The 21,958-nt window shown below is 33.7% G+C and overlaps 3 protein-coding genes across 6 annotated transcripts; 1 reads left to right on the top strand and 2 right to left on the bottom strand.

Moving 5' to 3' along the window:
• Positions 1 to 1,908: 1,908 nt before the first annotated feature.
• Positions 1,909 to 4,839, top strand: LOC141724502 (putative flavin-containing monooxygenase 1). 2 transcript variants are annotated; one of them, XM_074526670.1, is made up of 5 exons: positions 1,909 to 2,376; positions 2,762 to 3,002; positions 3,590 to 3,768; positions 3,881 to 4,230; positions 4,327 to 4,839. In XM_074526670.1, the coding sequence occupies exons 1-5, from the start codon at positions 1,954 to 1,956 to the stop codon at positions 4,679 to 4,681; spliced, it is 1,548 nt and encodes a 515-aa protein (XP_074382771.1). In that variant the 5' UTR covers positions 1,909 to 1,953; the 3' UTR covers positions 4,682 to 4,839. The 2 variants fall into 2 exon arrangements, with proteins under 2 accessions (XP_074382771.1, XP_074382770.1); XM_074526669.1 differs by having other exon boundaries at positions 3,881 to 4,839.
• Positions 4,840 to 4,904: 65 nt separating this feature from the next.
• Positions 4,905 to 7,555, bottom strand: LOC141724503 (peroxiredoxin Q, chloroplastic). The gene is made up of 4 exons (XM_074526671.1): positions 7,181 to 7,555; positions 6,937 to 7,074; positions 6,185 to 6,274; positions 4,905 to 5,308 (listed from the first exon to the last, which is right to left on the bottom strand). Exons 1-4 carry the CDS (start codon positions 7,391 to 7,393, stop codon positions 5,090 to 5,092), a joined length of 660 nt encoding a protein of 219 aa, XP_074382772.1. The 5' UTR covers positions 7,394 to 7,555; the 3' UTR covers positions 4,905 to 5,089.
• Positions 7,556 to 8,495: 940 nt separating this feature from the next.
• On the bottom strand, positions 8,496 to 21,171 carry LOC141724501 (respiratory burst oxidase homolog protein E). 3 transcript variants are annotated; one of them, XM_074526666.1, is made up of 14 exons: positions 20,293 to 21,171; positions 19,845 to 20,013; positions 19,560 to 19,608; positions 13,095 to 13,208; positions 11,954 to 12,373; positions 11,256 to 11,639; positions 10,799 to 10,894; positions 10,597 to 10,712; positions 10,336 to 10,503; positions 9,953 to 10,112; positions 9,657 to 9,845; positions 9,356 to 9,484; positions 9,131 to 9,209; positions 8,496 to 8,898 (listed from the first exon to the last, which is right to left on the bottom strand). In XM_074526666.1, the coding sequence occupies exons 1-14, from the start codon at positions 20,930 to 20,932 to the stop codon at positions 8,789 to 8,791; spliced, it is 2,823 nt and encodes a 940-aa protein (XP_074382767.1). In that variant the 5' UTR covers positions 20,933 to 21,171; the 3' UTR covers positions 8,496 to 8,788. The 3 variants fall into 3 exon arrangements, with proteins under 3 accessions (XP_074382767.1, XP_074382769.1, XP_074382768.1); XM_074526668.1 differs by having other exon boundaries at positions 20,205 to 20,337; XM_074526667.1 differs by lacking the exon at positions 13,095 to 13,208.
• Between the last annotated feature and the right edge of the window lie 787 nt (positions 21,172 to 21,958).

Raw genomic sequence — 21,958 nt, 5'->3', positions numbered from 1 at the left:
TAAATAAATTAATAAACGAAGCACTACTCTTTTTTTAGCAGTTTAATAAGTTTGTGTCCGAGTAAAATTATCATAATACTTGGAACCCCACACGATAGATGACTTTTGCATTTGCATGTGTGGTGAGGGAATAACTCACATGTTGTATGTACAATGATCGAAATAAAATTGGTAGGAAGAAGACAAGTAGAAGATGCATAAAAAATTTTGTAACAACCATTTTCAAATGGTAAATGCAACCGCGGCGTTTTGGTAATTATCTAATTTAAATTCCATTCCACTTGCAAGTTGCAACTACTTCTCTGATTAAGCCTGTCCATACAAGTAAAAGTTGTAAATTCACGAACTTATTTCTGTACTGTATTCTCGGAAAAGTAATGTCTCCGTAACTTGTTTTTGATATATGTATATCGTCATTACTCAGTATAATATATGTTTAGATATAAATTTGTTTTGATTCTAATATTTCAAGGTTAAGATTTGTATTCACTGTATTTAATTTTAATTTTGACTTTTCGGTACATATTTTGATCGTATAGTAAAAATTATTAGTATTTTTTAATTTTTTTGTGAATAAAAGTATAAGTTATATAATTTTATTCAGAAAAAGAAAATTTTAAAATTATTACTTTAATTGTGTAATTAAAGTATTTAGAAATAGATGTGGAAAAGTCAATTTACTAATAAAAAAATAGAGGAAGTAGTTTCATTTACTGAATAAAATGAAATTACTTGGATGAAATCAATGTTTTCGATGTCCTATAAGTCAGAGGTCTTGTATAAAATTAAACATGGCATGCATGCGTTCTTCGTCCATCGATACTCGTTTCTTTTTAAATTCTTATCTTTATTAAGAAAATATTGAATTAACTATACATTTTTATTTATACTCATGATAAATATATGAATTTAGAGTCATATTTATCCCTCATTAATTATTATATAATTTTTAAGAAATATAACTTTGGAAAAATGTCAATAAATTTGGATTGAAACTTAAAAATGAACATGTGTTATAAGAATTTTTTTCTTAAAAAATACTAATATTTTGAGACGGGGAGTATAATTTACTTGTTTTATTAATGTTCCATACCTCGCATTTTATTTTTTATTCATTAAATTCCATACCTTGCATTTTACCGCTAACTATCCACATTTTACGAATTTTAGAAATTAAAGAGTTTAAATATATAAATTTTATTTATAATATAAATTCTCGTTGACCCTTAAGTTATTTGATTCTCAAGGTCTGTGACGTACGTGGGGCTAGTGTTATTTTTTTTTTTTTGGGAAAGCTCCTTCAAAGTGAAGTGTAAGATGAAATACCTATGTCTCTGTCAAAGTTGACCTTGAGCTTTATTAATAGATGTACATGAGTATTTTGTTAACTTAAAGTCTTAAACTAAACAAACTCAACAACATTTTTAAGAGATCTCACCCATGGTAGCAGGAGCAAGATCAACGTAATAGCTATCCGTGTTCTTAACTTGATTTTAAGAAAGAATCAATTCCAACAATATCTTAATAATTTTTTATAATAAATTTGATAAATTACCTATTCATACTCTTAACTTGATTTTAATGAATAAATAAAAAAATACAATTCAATAATATCTTAGTGATTCCGGTCTAAATATTAAGTTTTATTTAAAATAAAGCCGGTATACTCAAAGTAAAATAACTTTTGTCCCTTTAACTCTGTTAAATAAAATACAATTAAAATAGATTCTATCATGAGACATGGTAGGGTTAGTTCATGTCTGTAATGTAAACGAATTTAACATCGATCTATATCACGTGCTCGTAACATGACCCATGAACCCCGTGATGCTCCATGCAAAAGCCTATAAATAGAGAGGTTTTCCCTTTGCATATCTAAAACAACCATTTCTCCATATCTAACCATTGTCTTTTCTTCTTCTGCTTAAATTCTCTCCACAAAACACTCACCTCATGGCTATTTTCTCCAGAATTGGTATCATAGGAGCTGGCATTAGCGGCATAGCTGCCACTAAACAGCTCTCCCAGTACCAACCTATTGTTTTCGAGTCCTCAAACTCCCTTGGAGGAGTCTGGAAACATTGCTCTTTCCGCACAACAAAGCTGCAAACTCCTCGTTGTGATTATGAATTCTCAGATTTTCCTTGGACTAAAAGAGATAATTCAAGCTTTCCGTCTTACCAGGAAGTGTTGGATTATCTATATTCTTACGCTACCAACTTTGATTTGTTAAAGTTTGTCAAATTCAACACAAAGGTGGTGGAGATCAGGTTTGTTGGTGATCGTGAAATGACCGGAGAGGTTGGAAGTTTTATTGGTACTGGTAAACCTGTATGGGAAGTTGGTGTCCAGATTAACCAGTCAGAGATTATGGAGGTAATATATATGTATATTGGTAAAGATCAACAGAAAAAATTTAAGTTTATCTGCATACCTTCAGTAACATTTGAATTCATACTTTAAATTTAACAAGAGAACAAATTATGTCTGATTGTAGGCTAATCATGGTTATTGTGCTTGCATGAAGAGAAATCTTTTAGTCACTATCATAGAAAAAACATAAAGTTATTTGGACAATCAATGAAAATCATATTCTTAAGTACGTTTTAGCTCTGATTTTGTCACCAAGTGCAAGAAAAACAATACATGCAAACAAACGACAATTTATATATGTATTCCGCCATCATACATTAGGATCATATAAATATAGGACTGTATATATCCTTGCTAAGTTTGTTATTTGACACAATGGTATGAACAGTGGTATGCCTTTGAGTTTCTGGTGGTGTGCACCGGGAAATATGGCGACGAACCAAAAGTACCGGTTTTTCCTCTAAACAAAGGGCCGGAAGTATTTAAAGGAAAGGTGATGCACTCCATGGATTACAGCAAACTGGATCACGAAGCCACTGTCCAACTTGTCAAAGACAAGAAGGTTGCTGTTGTTGGTTACAAGAAATCTGCCATTGACTTGGCTGTTGAATGTGCTGAAGCAAATCAAGGTACATGTTTAATTAATCATAACATTATAAAACCACTGTAGTGTGCATATAAGGACAGACATGAAATGATGATTGCATGATTTGGTTATGAGAATAATTTGGAAAGATTTACTGTCAGAGAAGAAAGGCATGTGTCAGAAACAGATCTAAAAGGTCAAATGTCTGGGGGTTAAGACTACATTACTACTTACAAAATTCAATTTCTTGATTTAGTTTTTGACTTGACTTGGTTATTCTATGATTTATACAATACGTTAAAATTGTGAATTAATGATAAGAGGATGTCAACATCCCTCAGTTGGTTGTCTTTTGTGTAGTTATGATTCTTTCATAGTCCCTCACAAAGTACAAAATAGAAGTACAAGAAATAGAATATTCATATCTTCTATACAGACGACCTCAGTCTATTAAATATATTTGTAGAGTTTATAAATTTTACAAAATTATTTAGAAATAATATTTTTAAAAAATTGAAATAAAACTCACTAATGCTATATGAGTCCTGCTGTAGCTTAAATTCTAACAAACTGGAATACATAGCTTTATTAATGTATCCTAATCTGTATTCAAAAATTTGATTGAAAAAGGTCCAGAAGGTCAAGCGTGCACAATGGTAATAAGGACATTGCACTGGACAGTTCCACATTACTCCGTCTGGGGTTTACCATTTTACTGGTTCTATTCAACTAGATTTTCTCAGTTCCTCCATCAAAGGCCTAATCAAGGCCTCCTCAGGACCATCCTTTGCCATTTTTCATCTCCTCTGGTAAATTTTTCTTACGCATTTCTTATCTTTACTTCACTATCATACATTTTAATAACCTTAACAAGAAATGAGTTGGGGCTAATTAAGAAGAACAACAATTAATATCATACAGAGGCAAGGCATTTCAAAGTTTATCGAGTCCTACTTGGCATGGAAGCTCCCACTGCAGAAGTATGGTTTGAAACCAGATCACCCATTTGAGGAAGATTATGCATCCTGTCAGATGGCCATCTTGCCGGAAACTTTCTTCAGCGAGGCTGACAAGGGAAAGATCATGTTTAAAAAAGCTCTCCGCTGGTGGTTTTGGGAAGGGGGAATAGAATTCGAAGATAGTAATAAGTTAGAAGCTGATGTAGTGCTTCTTTCTACTGGCTTCAATGGCAAGAAAAAGGTAAAAGATATATTACCAGATCTATTCCGTAGTTTATTGGAATCTCCTTCTGGTGCCATGCCATTGTACAGGTACGAAAATATTTCACATGAAGGCATCAAGTTTTTCCCATCATATTTGAGTTTTACACATGACCCACTCTGGATTAATTTCTTTCCACGTAACAGGGGTACAATTCATCCTTTCATTCCAAACATGGCATTTGTGGGTTATGTGGAAAGTGTTTCTAACCTGCATACTGCAGAGATCAGGTGCATATGGCTGGCTCGACTTGTTGGTGGTCAATTTAAGCTGCCAAGCATTGAAAAGATGCTTGAACAAACGACTAATGAGAGGGAAATTATGAGGAACACTACACGATTTTACAAGAGGAACTGCATTTCTACATTCAGCATTAACCATAGTGATGAAATCTGTGAAGAGATGGGATGGAGCTCATGGAGGAAGAAGAATTGGTTTTCTGAAGCATTTAGTGCATATAACAGCCGCGATTATGAACAGCTCAAGGAACACAAAGCATGAAAATTGACAATTGAGATGTAATACAATTCTATTCAATTTGTTATCATTATATTTTTTTTGTAATTTATATGTGTCTAAGTAATTACTTAATAAGTTTCCGAGTATTCAGACTCTGGATTCAATTCCACCTAGATTCTTTAGCTCCACTACAAACTGTATGGTCATTCATTGTTGAGTCAAGGAACTATCAAGAAAGAAGTTATACCCGTGTACAAGCATCACATCATGTTACCGCATTTTGAATATCACATATATATATTTTTTTGACAGAGTATACATGCCTTAATACCAATTGCGACTCGCGAGATATACATGATACAAGAGTAAGCAATATTCTAAGATTACAAAATCAAATGGGAATGAGAGGGAGAAAACCAGATAAACATGAGTACTGTTGATAAGAAACGCTCAAAGACTTTGAAGCAGCTTTAATGTCTCATCAATATGTTTTTCAGGTTGAAACTGGTTATTGTAGATGAGCTGAACCTTTCCAGATTTGTCAAGGACATATGTCTGTCGTCCAGGCAATGTACCAAACAGATCAGATGGCACACCCCAATCTTTTCTGACCTTGTTACCCTCATCACTCAGCAATGTAAATGGAAGTCTGTACTTCTTTGCAAATGCCTACACCAATTTAAAACATTGTGTTAAGTGTAAAATTATCCCCAATGGTAACTCCAAAGGAAAATGTGTAAACCCAGGGGCGGAGCAATGACCATACAAACCCCAGTTCCCTAAAAACAAAGTCCCAATAATAATATATAAGATTATTAATTGCAAGCCCTAAGAAAGAATTTTTTTTGGTTCAGTTGCAAACAGAGTTGAACTTCAATTTTCTATCAAAGAAAAAAATACTACTTTTTGGAAGAGAAAAAAGAAAAGCAAGAACTGTTTGCAGTCTTGTGCTCTGTTGGTTTACAGGGACAACTAACCAATGCACTTCTGGAAAGAATTGATGCATTGCCACAATTGATGAAAGATCAAATTACAGATTTGAAGGTTCAAAGTGTTCCCGAATCAGGTGAGTTTGGAGACTGAGAGAGAAATTTCAGTAACCTAGTTCCTAATTGATATCAGCAAGCTTGTATATACACCAAATTCTCAATTACCATTCAATTCCAATGGAAAAAACAACTTCAAAAATGAAATTTCAAAGCATGTTCAATTTAAAATACCTATAGCTTACATTACTATTAATTGTTCTATCCAGATACATAAGCATATAGATGTCACCCATATCAAAATGGACAACATCGCTGCTTGGATCAAAATGTCTATAACCGGAAACAATTGAAAACATGCAAAAATAAACTCTTACTACATTATGGAGGTAAGCTAGACTTCAACTATCTCTTTGCAAAAAGTGTTATAACTTTACCGAGGTTCCAGAAAACTATTATTCTCATTTTTGAATGGAACAGTAACTTAAAATTTGCAACTGTTGCAAGTGGGACACTTCAAGGTGAAGAAAGGAACTACCAAACTGCAAGCTTGCATTACCTTATGTGAAGAGGTATCGTCACCACTGATCCCAACAACCTCAGCGCCTGCTTTCTTAAATTTCTCATAAGAATCTCTGAAAGCACATGCCTGCAAAATGCAAAAAAAGAAAGAAGTATCAGCATACATTATGATTAGTACAGATGTATGTTACTAGCATAACCAATATTCACCAAAAGCTGCTCATACTCTTCATTCATTGGTTTCTTCTAGTAATTGGTGCTCAGACAATACTGCATTTCTCGAGGAAAAGATTGACAATTTTAGATGGATTAACAACATGAGCACAGTCATGATCCTTCATCTCTCTCAATCCACATATAAATAAGCAGCCTATGAAATACCTTCTACCCACTTCCTTGCTTTAATATTTTTAAAATGAAGATAATAAACTCAGAGATTATGACAATATATTACACTTGCATTGGTTCCAATTTGTACAAACACTATAACATGTATCCTCAACAGCTATAACTATCTTAAAAGTATTACTTTCCAAAGATGTGATTTTGAGTTATAATGAAGTCTACACTAGATTCAGGGATACCATTGCCATAAAAACTAATCCCCGCCAGTTACCCCCCCGTAACAAGGCCATTGGCTCGTATCCTCATTCTTCCTCCTCGTCCACTTAAAAAATACTATGTAAACTACCAAAAATTAACATAAAATGAGTCTACTTCAAGTTTAAAAAAAAATTGCATAATCAATTCAAATAATAAAATACAATAACATAAAAAGAGAAAAGAGACCTGTTTGGTGCAGCCAGGGGTTTCATCAGCAGGGTAGAAATAAACAACAACAGGCTTGCCTTTAAATTTCGAAAGACTGACATTTTTGCCATCTTGATCTTTCAGTGTAAATGCTGGAGGAACTGTCCCTTTATTCACCTTAACAGCAAAATATAACCAATAAAAATGATGACCCGGATAATAAATCCTCAAAAAATTAAAAGGGTCACTTCAAAAACTAAATTCTTGAAAATAAAAAATGTACCTTTGCAGAAATGGTAAAAATCTTGGTTGAGAAATAAGGGGTTGAGTGTGAAGAGGAATGTGAGATTTTGAGGCCATAAATTTGAGAATGTGATGATGATTTGGTAAGAAAAAGAGAAGAGTGTTGTTTAGGGGAATGAGTGGAGAGTGAAGAAGCAAGAAGAGTGTGTTTAGATAGAGATAAAGATGCTGAAGCAGCAGTAGCAGAAGCCATTAGAGATGTTTGAAAAATGTATAAGATATTTTAAAGTAGTGTCTTGTGTAGTGATAAAATGGAGTATGAAATGGTTGAATCGAGTAACAAGGGGATAAGGGAAATTGTGGGTCGTGGATGATTTGCTCACCCCAGACACCTTATTCTTGCACCTTCCTCTAGCTCTAGGTCCAGCTATCTTCTTTTACTTCATTTTGTCTTGTTTTTTGTTTGTACTGAAACATTTTTTTTCCAACAAACAAAAAGGATAGAGCTTTTAAAAGTCAATTCTAAGTTCTAAAATATTTTTCTATAATAATAATAATACACCTTATTAGAAGATTATTTAGTTATTTAAATTAGTATTTTTTGTGTATATTTAAGTAACAAGTAAATCTCCTATGTAAAATTAAGTACTAGCTCATAAATTGAGATTAAAATATTAAATGTATTAATTTACTCAGAAAATATACTTTTATTAATATATATTATTTAAAGATATACTTATAGAGAAATAGACTTAAAATTGCATGAAATTGTATTACAAATAAATATTATTTAGATTTATTATAACATGTACTAGCAAAATTAAGGCAAATAAATTAAATAAATAAACAGATATTATATAATTATGTAGGCTCATAAATAGTTACAAAAATAAAATTTGGTATTTTGGTTAATATTGTATTTTCCTGAAAAAAATGTTATTATTGTTAATAAATGGTAAATACACTCCGTAAAAATGAATGTTAGCCAATTAATGTGCTACATTCAGTGTTGTAAAAATCGGGATTAATCACAATAAAAATCGGATGTATTATAATATTTAATTATATTTAATATATTATTATGATTATAATAATTATTTATTAACAAATATATCTTGATTATATCATAATTTCTATAATTATTTATATTTTAATTAATTTAATATTTAAATTTTAATAAATGATTATATACTCCAATTAAGGAAAATTCCTAAATATTGATGGGATTTCTAAAATCTAATGATCTGTATTTTGTTGGGGATTATGGGGGAATTTTTAGAACATTGGCTACGTTTGCCCGCACAAAACAAAAAGTGTTACTTATGCAAGGCTACAACACAACATATTGAACAATGTCAAACAAATTAAAGTTTTTAAATATAAAACATTCCATGCTTAGTTTGCACTCTGCAACAATGTCTGCGTTACTGTAATTATTCTTTTTCTACAACTCAAGTGTCAAATTATACATGATATTTCCTGAATCTCCAAATCTCATAATTGCATGAGTAGTTTTGCTTTTAGTTTGTAGTATAGTATATAACTATATGCATTCTTCTTGTTGTATACATGTATTCTCCTGATTCAAATATATTCTCTCTTGACAATTAGAAAGAACACTTGAAAAGTTGATGGCAAATATTCTTGTTTAGAAGTATTCTTTGTGAAACTCGAAGCGTGTCGATGTCTTGTGACTTAAGTCATGTGACAACTCCTTCAGTTCTTTAGCAAGCATAGGCATTCCACAGTAAAACACACCTGCAAAGCACAATGTTGTTCTAATAAGCATTTCTCACTTTTTGTAATTTAACATTGTTGGTCGGTTTGTTTGTTTTTTCTAATCACAGGAAATTGCAGTGCCGTATAAACGAAAAGCAAAACCTGTAAAATGCCTAAGCATTGGTTATCCTTCTTCTTATGCAGTTTTTACTTCAAAGTAGAATGTGGTGATGTCATTAAGTATCGTTAATATGACAACATATTGCCTCACCTACTGTCGCAAAAGGATGCTTCTGAGCTATTTTTGTAAATTCCTCTTTCCAATCTGGCCTTGCAAAGTGTGTCCTCACCTGCATATTGAATGCTTCTTCTAATTACATCATTGCATACAAAAAATTGCCTTTAGTAAGATTTATCTGCATAATTAGTAAATATAAAAGGGTGTTGAGTGATTTGAATGGGTAAGATGACAGTAAGTGTTAAATTAGTAACTAACCCTGGTTCCCGAGAGGATATCAATACCATGTTTGGCATGGTTGAGAGCTTGAACCATTGTTATTAGGGTGGACCTCGCATCACCCTCTTCATAAACACTAGTAAGATAATTGTGCATCTCAATATGGCCCTGTTAAACGTAATTATTAGTCAGCTGAATTGGATTCTCATTATAAAATTTATTGAGTTGAGCTATCTAGTGTTTAGGTATAAACTGGTAAGGACCCAATTTCAGGCCCTACAAAGGAATAGTTTATGCATATGCAATCTAAATAAAGTTCTATAAGCTCCAATTCTCCTACCTTGCAGTCCATCTCTGCTACTTCATTCATTACTCCTTCAAACCACTCGAAGGAGCCAGGTTCTCTGGTAACCCAATAGAAATGTGCACTTCTAGTCCTCTGTGATTTCCTTTTTTCATTTGGGGTCATACTTGAAGAGGCAAAGCTACTTAGGCTCTCTTCTGACTTGCTATTTTCAGTGTTTGAATCCTGATCCAGCAACAGTGCAATAAGTACCATTTACCGGATGAGAATCGAGAACAAACACTAACCCAAACTAGGAAAAAGAATGTCACAGCTGAATTGAGCATACTCACCGTCTGATCTTCAAATGTTCTCGTGTTGTTAATTAGATCTCTGAGAATGCTTATAAAAGGAGTTGCTCCAATTCCAAGTCCAACAAGAAGTAAAATATCGTAGTTCTGGTAGTCTTGGGCTGGAGCACCATAAGGTCCATCTACGAACAACCTGGGTAAACTGCAGTATGGTATAGGCTTGATTAGATTTTCCGGTATCTGATCAGTGTCTTTTCAATAATAAATTCTGACGTATCTGACTCAAAATAAAACAGTAATGAGTTGACTAGCAGAATCCTGTCAAACATACAGCATTTGTTGAGATGAGGAACCTTGTGATCCAATTAGGCAATTGGTTCATTTTAAGATTAAAACATCTTTATATATATATATAATGCATTCACCCTGTTTGATCCACATGATGTTGTCCAAACTTTGCTCGGCCAATGACACATGGCGAGCAGTTGTCTTCTGTAAATACTCGTTTTAGCTCTTGCGTCCAATCTCCTACTGTCCGGATGTGAATACTGAGGTAGTCATCTCCTGGTGCTGAAGTAATAGAAAAGGGATGCCTGAATGGTTGTTTAAAAAGATATTTTACTTCTCAAATAGAGTGCTAGTTACCAAATGGAAATTGCTTTTCAGCTGGAAAAAAACAAACTTACCATTCAAAAGGAGATATTGATGGGCATTGAAGAAATATATACTGCCCACTTTTATACTTAAAGCCGCTTGGTTTTGACATGATTATGTTGAAGACATCTCCTGGTAGAATTGAAACCTGCAAAAAAAAAATGAAATGATAAAATAACAGAACATTATAGCTATAATTATTTGAATTCACGAGTGGATAACAGAATAGATTACCTTCAAGAGCTTAACAGAATAATATTCCGATCGACATGTTCTCAGACATCGCTCTGCCACATAAAGCAATAGGGGAACAGAGATGTACATCCATGTCTGAGACACCAAAATAATGCTTTCAGCAGTTTATCAAGACTACTATTTTATATACTGTATCAGATATAAATGCTCCGTAATCAAATTTCCAGTTGAATTTGATGAACGGTGACATCTTTTGTAAAAAAATGTAACTTATCAAGTACTTCAAGTATTGAGGATGTGTTGATGACGATTAACTTCACTAGAAATGTTAGAGAACATCTTCACTAAAAATGTAAGAGAACATACTAGGAACTTCTTGATACTATATAGTTCAATAAATGAAAGAATGTCTATATATATGTTACTGAAGTTGATTGATAGAAATTTATCAGAAGATTGGAATGAAATTGAAATTGAGTGATGTAGAAGTTCTTACTGTTTTCTGGTACCATTTGTCGACCAGAAACAAGAAGTTTCCGTGGACTAGTAGCAATATGTAGACTAGAGCTGTAAGGTGATGGGAGAACCAAAATGCATTAAATCCAGTCAATCGATTTAAAGGCCCTGGCAGCTTCAAAACATTTTTCCGAAAGTGTGGGGTTGCCAGCGTGAATGCAACAATTAATAAGATAACCATTGAAATCCCAGTGATTCCTTCAACCCCGGTCAAAAGGTATTTGTAGCTAGGCTTTTTGTTATTGAAATCTGAGGCTATGAGGGCAAATTTTTCAGGCGACGATTGGACCAGACGGGGAAAATCACAAGCCATATGGTTTCCTGCATGGATAAGTACTCCAATCCCTATAGCATAAGCAATTATCTGAAATTTTGGCAGTTTTTCAGGATCAGGTACAAATTCTAAAAAAATCATCCACTGTTTATTTATAAAAGTTTATCTCTGTAGTTTCTGTACAACTTGTGGTTCTAAATAAAACTATTACTACTAGTTAACTAAACTGTAATGGGCTTACCCCTGATGGTATCTAATTAGCTTTTGTGCTTTTGTAATAGTAAACCATTCATCTTTATGACAGGTATTATGAATTGGAATTGAAATCTTATATGTTCCAGACATTCCAGTAATCTGAATAACCATACTTCAGTGAAAACAGTAGTCAATAACAATTCTCTTACCTTGTGAAAATTAATATTGTCATCGAACGGGATGAATAGTCTAGCTCTAGTAGACCGGAGAAATGTCAGTATATTTCTACAAATCGGTAAAAGAATGAGTGCCATGTTTAGCTTCAGAGTTTCAGCTGCCCCTTTAGCAGTTGTCAGGCAATATCCCATGACTTGAAATGCAGCCTTGTCCTTATACTGGATAAATTTCCAGACAAAGAGTCCAGCCATGGCTGACAGCCATAGCAACAAGATCCAACCCCTCTGCCAGTTCTCTAATGCCAGGCACTTGAGTTTAAATCGTAGTCGACAAAGCACACCTGCCCTGTATGCATTTAAGTTTTGGCTCCAGCCTACACTAGCTGTACTCAAAGGTCTGCTATAGTTCATATAGTTTTCCCTCTGAAGTAGCAAAGCTTCCAACTGCCATAACTGAATGAAGGGCGTGTTAGAATTTTGAATAAGGCACATTTAACAAATAAAATATAATTTTTTTTTAATACAAATTAGGCATCTCTTCATCATTAGTATTCTTACCTACTACATCGAAAACAACTGTCATTCTGAGATCAGTATATTTATTAATTATAAGGTCAAGAAATAGCAAATAATTCTTATATATTAATTTATAACGGTTGCTATTGGTTCATATATATTGATGTTGACTCTAGCATTTGATTTGGCATCACATATTAGTAAAAGAAGATGATGTAAGGGCTGCTAGCCTGCTACTGTAATAAGTGTTCCAGTCTATTACATATGGAACTATATTTTAGCTAACAAGTAGATATCATATACATGTACATATAGATGTAGATGTTGGTTAGAAGTTATACGTTTAGCGGATTAGATGTTGGAATGGATATTGATGCTTGCAGAGATAAGACACAGTCAAACTGACATAATTACCCCATCTCAAAATGTAGTTTGCAGATGGTATGAGTGTATGATATCATAGAAGCCGAAAATCTAGAGCAGGTAAATTAATTTAAAGGAACTGTGGCACTTTACCCTCATTAAAGTTGCTTAATATTTGTAGAGAAAGTCTGAAATTCGTAGAAAGATCATGTTTAACATCTATATACAATCGTACTCATGTAAAAGATTCCTCGGAAGATAAGATTATGCAACGAGAACGCTGAAAAAGGGTTACCTCAATGTAACCAAGATTTTCAGGGTCTAATTCTTCCATGATCAATGCAGCGTATTCCTCTGCCCGCTCTTTTAATTTGGATAGCTTATTTGCTGATGCACTTAGCAGGATCAGCTGTTATGAAGAAAACTGTTATCAATCTTGTACGATAAAGACATTGTTATATATATATATATTGAATATATAACTACTTCACAAAAACATTGTTAATTCTTAAATCACATAAGCATATGAGAATTAACAATTAAATTAGGAGAAGGGTTTGAGAAAACAAACAGAGATTGGATTTAATCTCGAGTCCAGAAAACTGTCTCCTTAAAGCAGTTTCGCCCCGCACCATCCGTGTTTAGCGACCTGCTTCCCAGGATAAAACGAGATACTAGTATAATCGATAGATCGAATATACTCTCAGCGAACTTGAACTGAGCCCGAGAACTATCACCGGAATATTGGAAAAATTTAATACTAAAGAGACCGAGAATGAAAGAGATGACTCTTATTTCCTCGACTTAATAAAACTGGTGCCCTAAGACTCTATTTATAAAGAGAGGCTTGAAAGGACTTGTTTTTCTTTTCGATGTGGTACATGGTATTTATAAGAAAAACTAAGGAATAGGTTTGTGCTACTCTCGATGTGGTACAAAACCACTTTTCATATTAAAAGGTAAAACTTTGGAACATCAGTTCTCATTCACCTTTTACTCATTTTGAGCGTGTTAATATGCGTTGGAATCCCCTCGAAGAGAAGAATACGTTCCAATAAATACACACCACTAACACATAATGTGTCTCACTCATATAGAGTCTCAAAATGATTCACAACTTAGTCTAAAATACTAAGTTTGTCCAACAATCCCCCACAAATGAGATTGATGGTCCAGTAGCACGCACCACATAGACACCACATAGACAGACAGACGCGGAGCTTGACTTGGTGATAGTTCCGGCGGTCGGATATAGCATACGATAGGTAGAGAATGCTCCTTGAACCTTCGCTCGAATAAGTATATCGACTTTACTGGTAGACAGTATGACGCGATGTCCTTGAACTGTTCGACCGTTTGTGTAAACGATGACATACTCATCACTATATCTTTCCTGACTCATTCAGTTCTCATGATTATGTCCATTTTGGCCCTGGAACATCGTCCTGGTTCTGCAAGAGTTTCTAAAGAATTGTGCCTCGCAATTCTCCTTTGAAGCGGCCATACTTCTCTCTTACATAGGTGATCTTTATCTTATAGAGTAACCCGCGTTTACTTAACCGAATATTATGTATTCAAACTTGAAATCCCTGTATTCGTCAAAGATCATTAAAAGCATAAAGCTTAGCCTCGTACCTTACGGGTCTCACTGTTTCATCATCATAGAAATAGGCCAGGGGTTACCCCCACAGTGATTTGGTCATCATGATTTAGTTGTCCCATTGAACCAAGTTCTTGGGATCTCCAATCAGCAAGGTTGGGTGTCCACCATGACGCCGTTAAGCAATAGGCAAGGCCCATTCCTCTCAATGATTTGACAACTATCTCTCGGTCTAACTAGATTCCCTTGACTTAAACAGATTCGCTCAGTTTAACCATCTGGTTAGTGGATCCAAACATTATCATTTAACTTTACATAGTCAATCATGATAATTCTCGTTGAGAATAGTTGTTTAATGGTATTATGTCCTCATCATAGATGTGAGACATACCATTTCATACACAATAATGTGATCTCCCAATTTGCATATTGATTACACGATATATGCATATTGAAGACACATTTTCCTTGTCATTTAGGAATATCCTTACAAAGTGGCTACTCGGCCTTTTAACTGCATTTATTTTATGCACCAGACTCGTATTCCATCATGAATCGAGCTAAGTTTAGGATTTCCATGACACGACTGCTAAGTGTGAAATGTATTCTCGAATGACTTTTAAGTTCTTAAAGTCAAATATCTAATTTACATACTATATTCACATAGTACAATTAGATATCTTTCGTATTGAAGTCCAAGCTCACGAGCACATATCATACACCTTAAATCTCATTGCAATCACTTCCAAGTGACCAATTTCCATTGTACTCGTGCATCTACCCAGTTTACCAACTGTGTAGCCTATGTCTAATTTTGTACAATTTTAAAAAGTACAACAGACTTGCAATCCTTCTTGAGAGATCCTTGTTTATCTACGCTTGGATATATATAAATCCATTCCAGCTATGACAACTTTAGCTTCGTTGACCTCTTCAAAATTCACATCACCAACATGTGACATGTATCATCTAAAACTTTTAAAGTCACGAAGATTGTAATCTTCAAATCAAAACTTTTCAATCTCATCAAGATTTTCAGAGATGATCCTGTTGTCATTACTTCTCGTAATGATCAGATCACTCACATGCAATCAATTATGACTTGCATATCATGTGTAAATAACACATGCACACTTGTCAATTCTCTGATTTTGAATCAGTTTGACATCTCATATTGACATATTTCATATTTATGAAATAACTTTACTAGTTATTACTTAAGGCTTCACTTGTTATTGATATTACCAGCTTTTAGCGTCCCAAAAAACCAGCAATTTCAGTTTGCATCATTACCGAGTTTAAGCGTCCTTAAACTGGCAATCCTTATTCACATAGCAACCAATATTGAGCGTCCTCAAAATGGCAACCATGTCATTTATTTGAAGCCATTGCTTATCATAGCAATATCAAATTTAATATGCCATTATTTCGTGTCAATGTTGTTTCACTCAACATGATCACCGAAAATACAGATTTTCTACTCTTGCTTTATCTAGAGCAACCCTCGGGTTCATGTAAATAGATATTTCTCCAAATATCTATTTAGAAAGACCATCTCAATGTTCATTGATGCACTTTTAAATTTCACTATACGATAATTTTAGTATCATCTTAATGAACCTTATTCTCAAAACTCGAGAATATTTCATAAATTATATAAGGTCATCACTTTCGACTGTAATATTTTTTTGTATCAGTCTGACCTTATACTTCCTTCAGACCCAGATATATTTTCCCAATTTAAAAATTCATCTGGGTCCTAATGCTTCTATCTCGTAAGAAGATCTATATATTTTTTTTTAAACAAGATTCTGTCAAACAGAACCACTCTCTCTATTTCTTAACATCCTTTCCCCCACAAAGGACATAGAGAGAACATGCACAATCCATTTTCTAGTACACGTGCTAGAAAATCTTGATTTATTGACTCTCAGTAATAGTCAAATTTTCTCTTGATATATTCACTTATCAAGAAATTATACGTGAAGCGCATTGCTTCTATTAAATTTACGAGTTCACCTTCAAGCAAATTATCAAGACATTCGGGACTAGCAATTATCCAAGTCTTTTGCTCTCTGCAGGTTCATCCTCACATTCATCCAATAACTCGTAAGTTCATTTAGATGACTTTTAATTACAGATCTACTAGGATCTACTGACTTATCGCATAAGCATTCCTAAACTCTGTAATAGTATTCTTACGAATCTCAAAAATTAGATTCATATATCGGATATTATTAGACTCAACCATTGTCTATGTATCCATCCAAAATATCTCAATTGATTTTGGATCTCATGCTACCAACAGAGGTATTGGTATCAAGTTTCGAGATACCCCCACATTTCAATTATTTTCAAGAATGTTTCATTACATTCCACTATTCATAGAAAATTCAATAATTTTCTATTTTAGATACCCCCACAATTTTAATATTTTACAGAATGTCAGAAAATATTCCAAAACTAATAGGAAATTTAATTATTTCCTTCTGTGGTATCATGTTTAAGGAACGATTAGCCCTTCGTAACTAATATCCTCAAATTCAGTGATAGTCTGAGCTGATCACAATCGTTTTGCATCTCTCTCACAGCGCAACTCAAGCCTGCATCTACTCCATTTATATAATGCGAGTAAGGTGCAACGACCTCATGAATATTCACGTTGCAAACAGAATTTGCCCGGTGATTATTCATCATCAAATTTATTCACAACCATCTTAATTATCTGTATTAAGTTGGATTTACCCTTGAGTTTATAGAGCACACATCTCTCTATTTAGCTTCAATATTGACTCGACTACGAGTACGAGTGACAAATGTTTTACTATCAAACTAGACAGTAAACACGTATCGTGTCACTACCTCTCATCTGAGCAGGTTTTACGTTATTCATTAAAACCTATAAGATTTTAATATCATGTTAAAAGAACTTCCCGTAGTTCTTATCATTAAAAATTCAATTACCGAATTTCTCGAAAATATTTACATGGTTCACACGAACCTACATTTATGGCTCACCTACTGGTACAACCAGAAAAGGCCCAAGGAAGAACATAAATCTTCAATAAACCCACATTCAGTGATCCTTGATCAACTGATGCGTTAGGGTTAACAACTTTTCGGATTCTCTCCGAAGTTCAGCATAAATACTGATATCAATATTCGCCGTATTAAGTATCACATGGATCACTATAATAGGCTCGTGTGTCACTGCCGCAGCAGACCGACACCAACACGTGAAATTACTATTTAACTGGAGGAAAAATCCAACCAGAAAAATATAATTTATGTGCCGACCCATAACCTGTACTCCAGGCCCATTAGGTTTTTTAATGTGGAGAATCCTGAGCAATTGTAAATCTGGTTCACTTCAGCTGCCCACCTCGTCACATTATTTAACAACAAACATGTTACTGCATTCTATCCAGTATTACAAGTTTGTGATATAACTCCATTATTAAAGATTAAACAATAATAATTGATGCCTTATCATCACTCAACAATGATTAAAAAATTAATCACCAAATAATCAAGTTCCATCATGAAGGGTCACATATATGTAGCCATATCATTTAATTGCATAGCAATATCATGTTATGAACTTGCAAACATGCATGTAAACTATAGCATATATGATTCTTGTATCAGTGTACTAATAATTCCAAAATCAATTCAGAATTAAGAAATCAATCACCATGTTAACAAAACATAATAAGCTATCCATTAATAGCAAAAACATGGACGAATTATAAATTTGGATTTAATCTACCAATTTATAATGATCAACCCGAAAGAGATGTCACCAAATATGTCCACTTGAATATAAGTTGATCATAAATCAATAACCATTAAAGCATCAATAGCCTTATAAGAAACCAATTATCCAACAACTTTGTGCTTACTTTTGCCTCGTACCTGTTATGCTTAAACAAAGCACCACTTAAAATCAAATTTATATTAATTTCAAGCACATGGCAACAAGTGATCAAAGAAATTAACGCACTAAATTTAATTTAATTAATGAGGCAAATAATGGCCACTCATATACCCATAAATAAATCCAATTTAAACAATCAAATTGACTTTTGCGTCTACTCACAAGAAAGTATGAAAATTGAAGATAACTGCTTTAAGATTGTTATCAATCTTGTACGATAAAGACATTGTTATATATATATATATTGAATATATAACTACTTCACAAAAACATTGTTAATTCTTAAATCACATAAGCATATGAGAATTAACAATTAAATTAGGAGAAGGGTTTGAGAAAACAAACAGAGATTGGATTTAATCTCGAGTCCAGAAAACTGTCTCCTTAAAGCAGTTTCGCCCCGCACCATCCGTGTTTAGCGACCTGCTTCCCAGGATAAAACGAGATACTAGTATAATCGATAGATCGAATATACTCTCAGCGAACTTGAACTGAGCCCGAGAACTATCACCGGAATATTGGAAAAATTTAATACTAAAGAGACCGAGAATGAAAGAGATGACTCTTATTTCCTCGACTTAATAAAACTGGTGCCCTAAGACTCTATTTATAAAGAGAGGCTTGAAAGGACTTGTTTTTCTTTTCGATGTGGTACATGGTATTTATAAGAAAAACTAAGGAATAGGTTTGTGCTACTCTCGATGTGGTACAAAACCACTTTTCATATTAAAAGGTAAAACTTTGGAACATCAGTTCTCATTCACCTTTTACTCATTTTGAGCGTGTTAATATGCGTTGGAATCCCCTCGAAGAGAAGAATACGTTCCAATAAATACACACCACTAACACATAATGTGTCTCACTCATATAGAGTCTCAAAATGATTCACAACTTAGTCTAAAATACTAAGTTTGTCCAACAAAAACAAATATAATGGTACATTGTAATTAATACTGTTGCTTCAACTACATCTATATGTGTCTTAGTTGGTTGCAGAGACACAGCCAGTCAGCCATTCTGTTGGATAATATTGAGTCTTAGAATGACATACTTCACACAACCTGTTAGCTTCTCACTGGATTGAAGTTGTAATAGTAATGAAATGTTGTTCTTTTTTATTCCATAAAAAATTTAACAGAACATATATGCCTAGCGGTAATTTAGCCAAGCTACAAAGTGATAAAACATTCTGGTAGATGGAAGGTAGTTAAGAACATTCTTACCTCCTGCACTTCATTTCTTGTGATTCTTCCATCTTCATTGCTGTCCGCCCTGAGAAAGTAAACAAATAAATCTAGATTAACCTCAATAATCAATTACTCTTACCTCATTTCATAATAAGGAACTGTGGTTATATTATTTTGGTTATATCTTGGTCTCCAGAGTTGTAATATCCATGTAACATTCCAAAACTCAGTACATTAATCGTTTAAACCTTCTGCCTTAGCTGCAGATGCTCTTTTGCAAATTAAAAGATTTGGAATTACTATTTACGAAAAGGAATTTACATGTCAAAGAATATTTTTAGACGAGCGTCAAAACTTTGGTCTGTAATCTGCAACCAAAAATCGTGAAGCTCAGCTTTAGTTATATGCCCGATCTTCTCATTCTGATGGCGACGTCGTCTTTCCAGTACATCAAACACCCCCAATGCAAACTCCTTGGAGTCGGCCATCCCTGTCATATTGTCAGACACCAATGATTAGTCACTTGATATATCAAAACTAAAAAAAATGTGGACCGAAGAAACTAGTATATGTATGTTTGACAGTGGGGGAACCAGGTTACAGCAGGACACTATTCCATCGTCGTAAAGTTTAATAAGATCGGAAAAGTTTGAACTAATAAAATCATGTAAAATATATTACTGGTCTCGAAATCCAGGAAGGCTGGTGCCCCCTTACTCCCTGGTTCCGTCACCGTGCCTATCTATGTTTGCGTGTTTGGAGCAAGTACCAATGCAATCAGCAAAGTCATGTCTAGAAAGAAGTCCATCCTTGGCCAGAGAATCAAATCGAGACTCCACTTTTTTCCAGAGCTCATTCGGCTCTGACGAATCACCCGTGGTTTTATTAATAAATCGCAGTCCACCAAGTGCTCGTTGAGCACATGATTTGGTTCTAACCAGCTTAGCTTTCAATTTCATTGCATCTCGCGTGCTTAAATCCAGATGATTAATCTCCGCAGATGAAAAAGACAGCGTTCTCAGCCACTGAAATTTCCTACCAATCCTAGAACTAGCAGAAATACTCCTTCCACTTGCGAGAATAGAACAAGTTGAAGCTAGGGAAAGATTACTGTCACAATTAATACTAACCGGAGGAGGAGGAGGAGGAGCAATACTACAGAGGACAACAGCGTTGTGTTCTTTCTCAAGCTCTAACGTCAATTCTACTAAATCATTATCATCATCAACAACTACGACACGTTGTTGATCAGCAGCGTTACGACGAAGGTCATTAAGAAAAACAGGCAGCATTGCACCTCCTCCATTATGTCGAAAACCATGATCATCACGAGGAATAATATGATCTTGAGGAAGATCAAATGCACGGCTGTAATTCGAAGATTTAGCAGAAGAACAAGTACTTCTCATGATCTCGAATATAAACAAAAGTAAATATATATAATTTACAATGATTTAATGATCAGTAGGTTTGAAACACAAATAGTAAAAATTTGTGGAAAGTAAATCATGCAAAGTGTGGGAGGAGAAGATGAAAGAAACAAAGAAAGAAAGAAAGAAAGAAAATAAATGCCACTCAACCAATCAAAATCAATGCTTTTTGTGCCTTCTTCTCTTCTCCATTATACTTTAGTTCAAAACCATCTCTAATTCCTCCTCCCCTTGCAATGTCACATATGTGAATATATGTAGTTTATTTATAGAAAAGTTACAAAAGAAAAAAAAAATTAAGTTGTGTATCAAAAGCAGCCTTACGTGTATAGATTGATTTCCATGCACAATATATAAATTGGTTAGGCAAAGTCTAGAAACAATATATAAAATAATATTCAAAACATTTCACCTACAACATTTCATCATCAAATTTAAAAAAAAAAAAAAAAAAAACCAAGTCGCCTGCTCATATAAATGGACAATGTGAGGAATTTATGTAGGTAATATCCATGAAATTTAAATATGAATATATATTAGCAAAAAATGATTGTCAACTTAAGTCAGATCCTATTACTATTCGCATTCTTTTTTGTTTATAGAATTGGGGACAATAATAGAAATAGTAAGAATAATACGTACATGTAAACTAAAAACAATCAGTATCCAGCTAGCCATTAACACATTTGTATTAGTTCGTGTTTTCCACTCTTTCGCCACCTACATATTTGATTCCCTCCATCGGCTCCTTTTACACAAATTAGAAAACAGGCCTTTAAATAAATATTAATTTTGTTTTTTTAAATTATTAATATATGTTCTAATAAATATCTGACTAGCCCCAAGCTATCTCATAATTTGGGACAATAAAAAAAAAATAAACCAAACCTTTCTATTCAAGTCAATAAATACTTCAATTTATCTTTCAAAAATTTATTATTCAATATTTATCTAAATTTTTTGCACAACAAGCCAAAAAATAATTATAAAGTCATGTTTATCAAT

Source organism: Apium graveolens, chromosome 5, assembly GCF_009905375.1.
Source record: "Apium graveolens cultivar Ventura chromosome 5, ASM990537v1, whole genome shotgun sequence".
Classification (NCBI taxonomy): domain Eukaryota; kingdom Viridiplantae; phylum Streptophyta; class Magnoliopsida; order Apiales; family Apiaceae; genus Apium; species Apium graveolens.
The sequence above is the reverse complement of the archived record's forward strand: the minus strand, read 5'-3'. Positions and strand labels throughout refer to the sequence as shown.

Coding starts and splice junctions, on each gene's coding strand:
- LOC141724503 (XM_074526671.1), bottom strand. CDS start 7,393: ATGGCTTCTGCTACTGCTGCTTCAGCATCTTTATCTCTATCTAAACAC. Junction 7,075..7,180: donor TTTTTACCATTTCTGCAAAG/GTACATTTTTTA, acceptor TTTGCTGTTAAG/GTGAATAAAGGGACAGTTCC. Junction 6,275..6,936: donor CCCCTGGCTGCACCAAACAG/GTCTCTTTTCTC, acceptor TGCATTTTGCAG/GCATGTGCTTTCAGAGATTC.
- LOC141724502 (XM_074526669.1), top strand. CDS start 1,954: ATGGCTATTTTCTCCAGAATTGGTATCATAGGAGCTGGCATTAGCGGC. Junction 2,377..2,761: donor ACCAGTCAGAGATTATGGAG/GTAATATATATG, acceptor TGGTATGAACAG/TGGTATGCCTTTGAGTTTCT. Junction 3,769..3,880: donor GCCATTTTTCATCTCCTCTG/GTAAATTTTTCT, acceptor AATATCATACAG/AGGCAAGGCATTTCAAAGTT.
- LOC141724501 (XM_074526666.1), bottom strand. CDS start 20,932: ATGAGAAGTACTTGTTCTTCTGCTAAATCTTCGAATTACAGCCGTGCA. Junction 13,209..19,559: donor CAAGAAATGAAGTGCAGGAG/GTAAGAATGTTC, acceptor TCTTCATAACAG/CTGATCCTGCTAAGTGCATC. Junction 10,113..10,335: donor CATCATGTGGATCAAACAGG/GTGAATGCATTA, acceptor ACCATACTGCAG/TTTACCCAGGTTGTTCGTAG.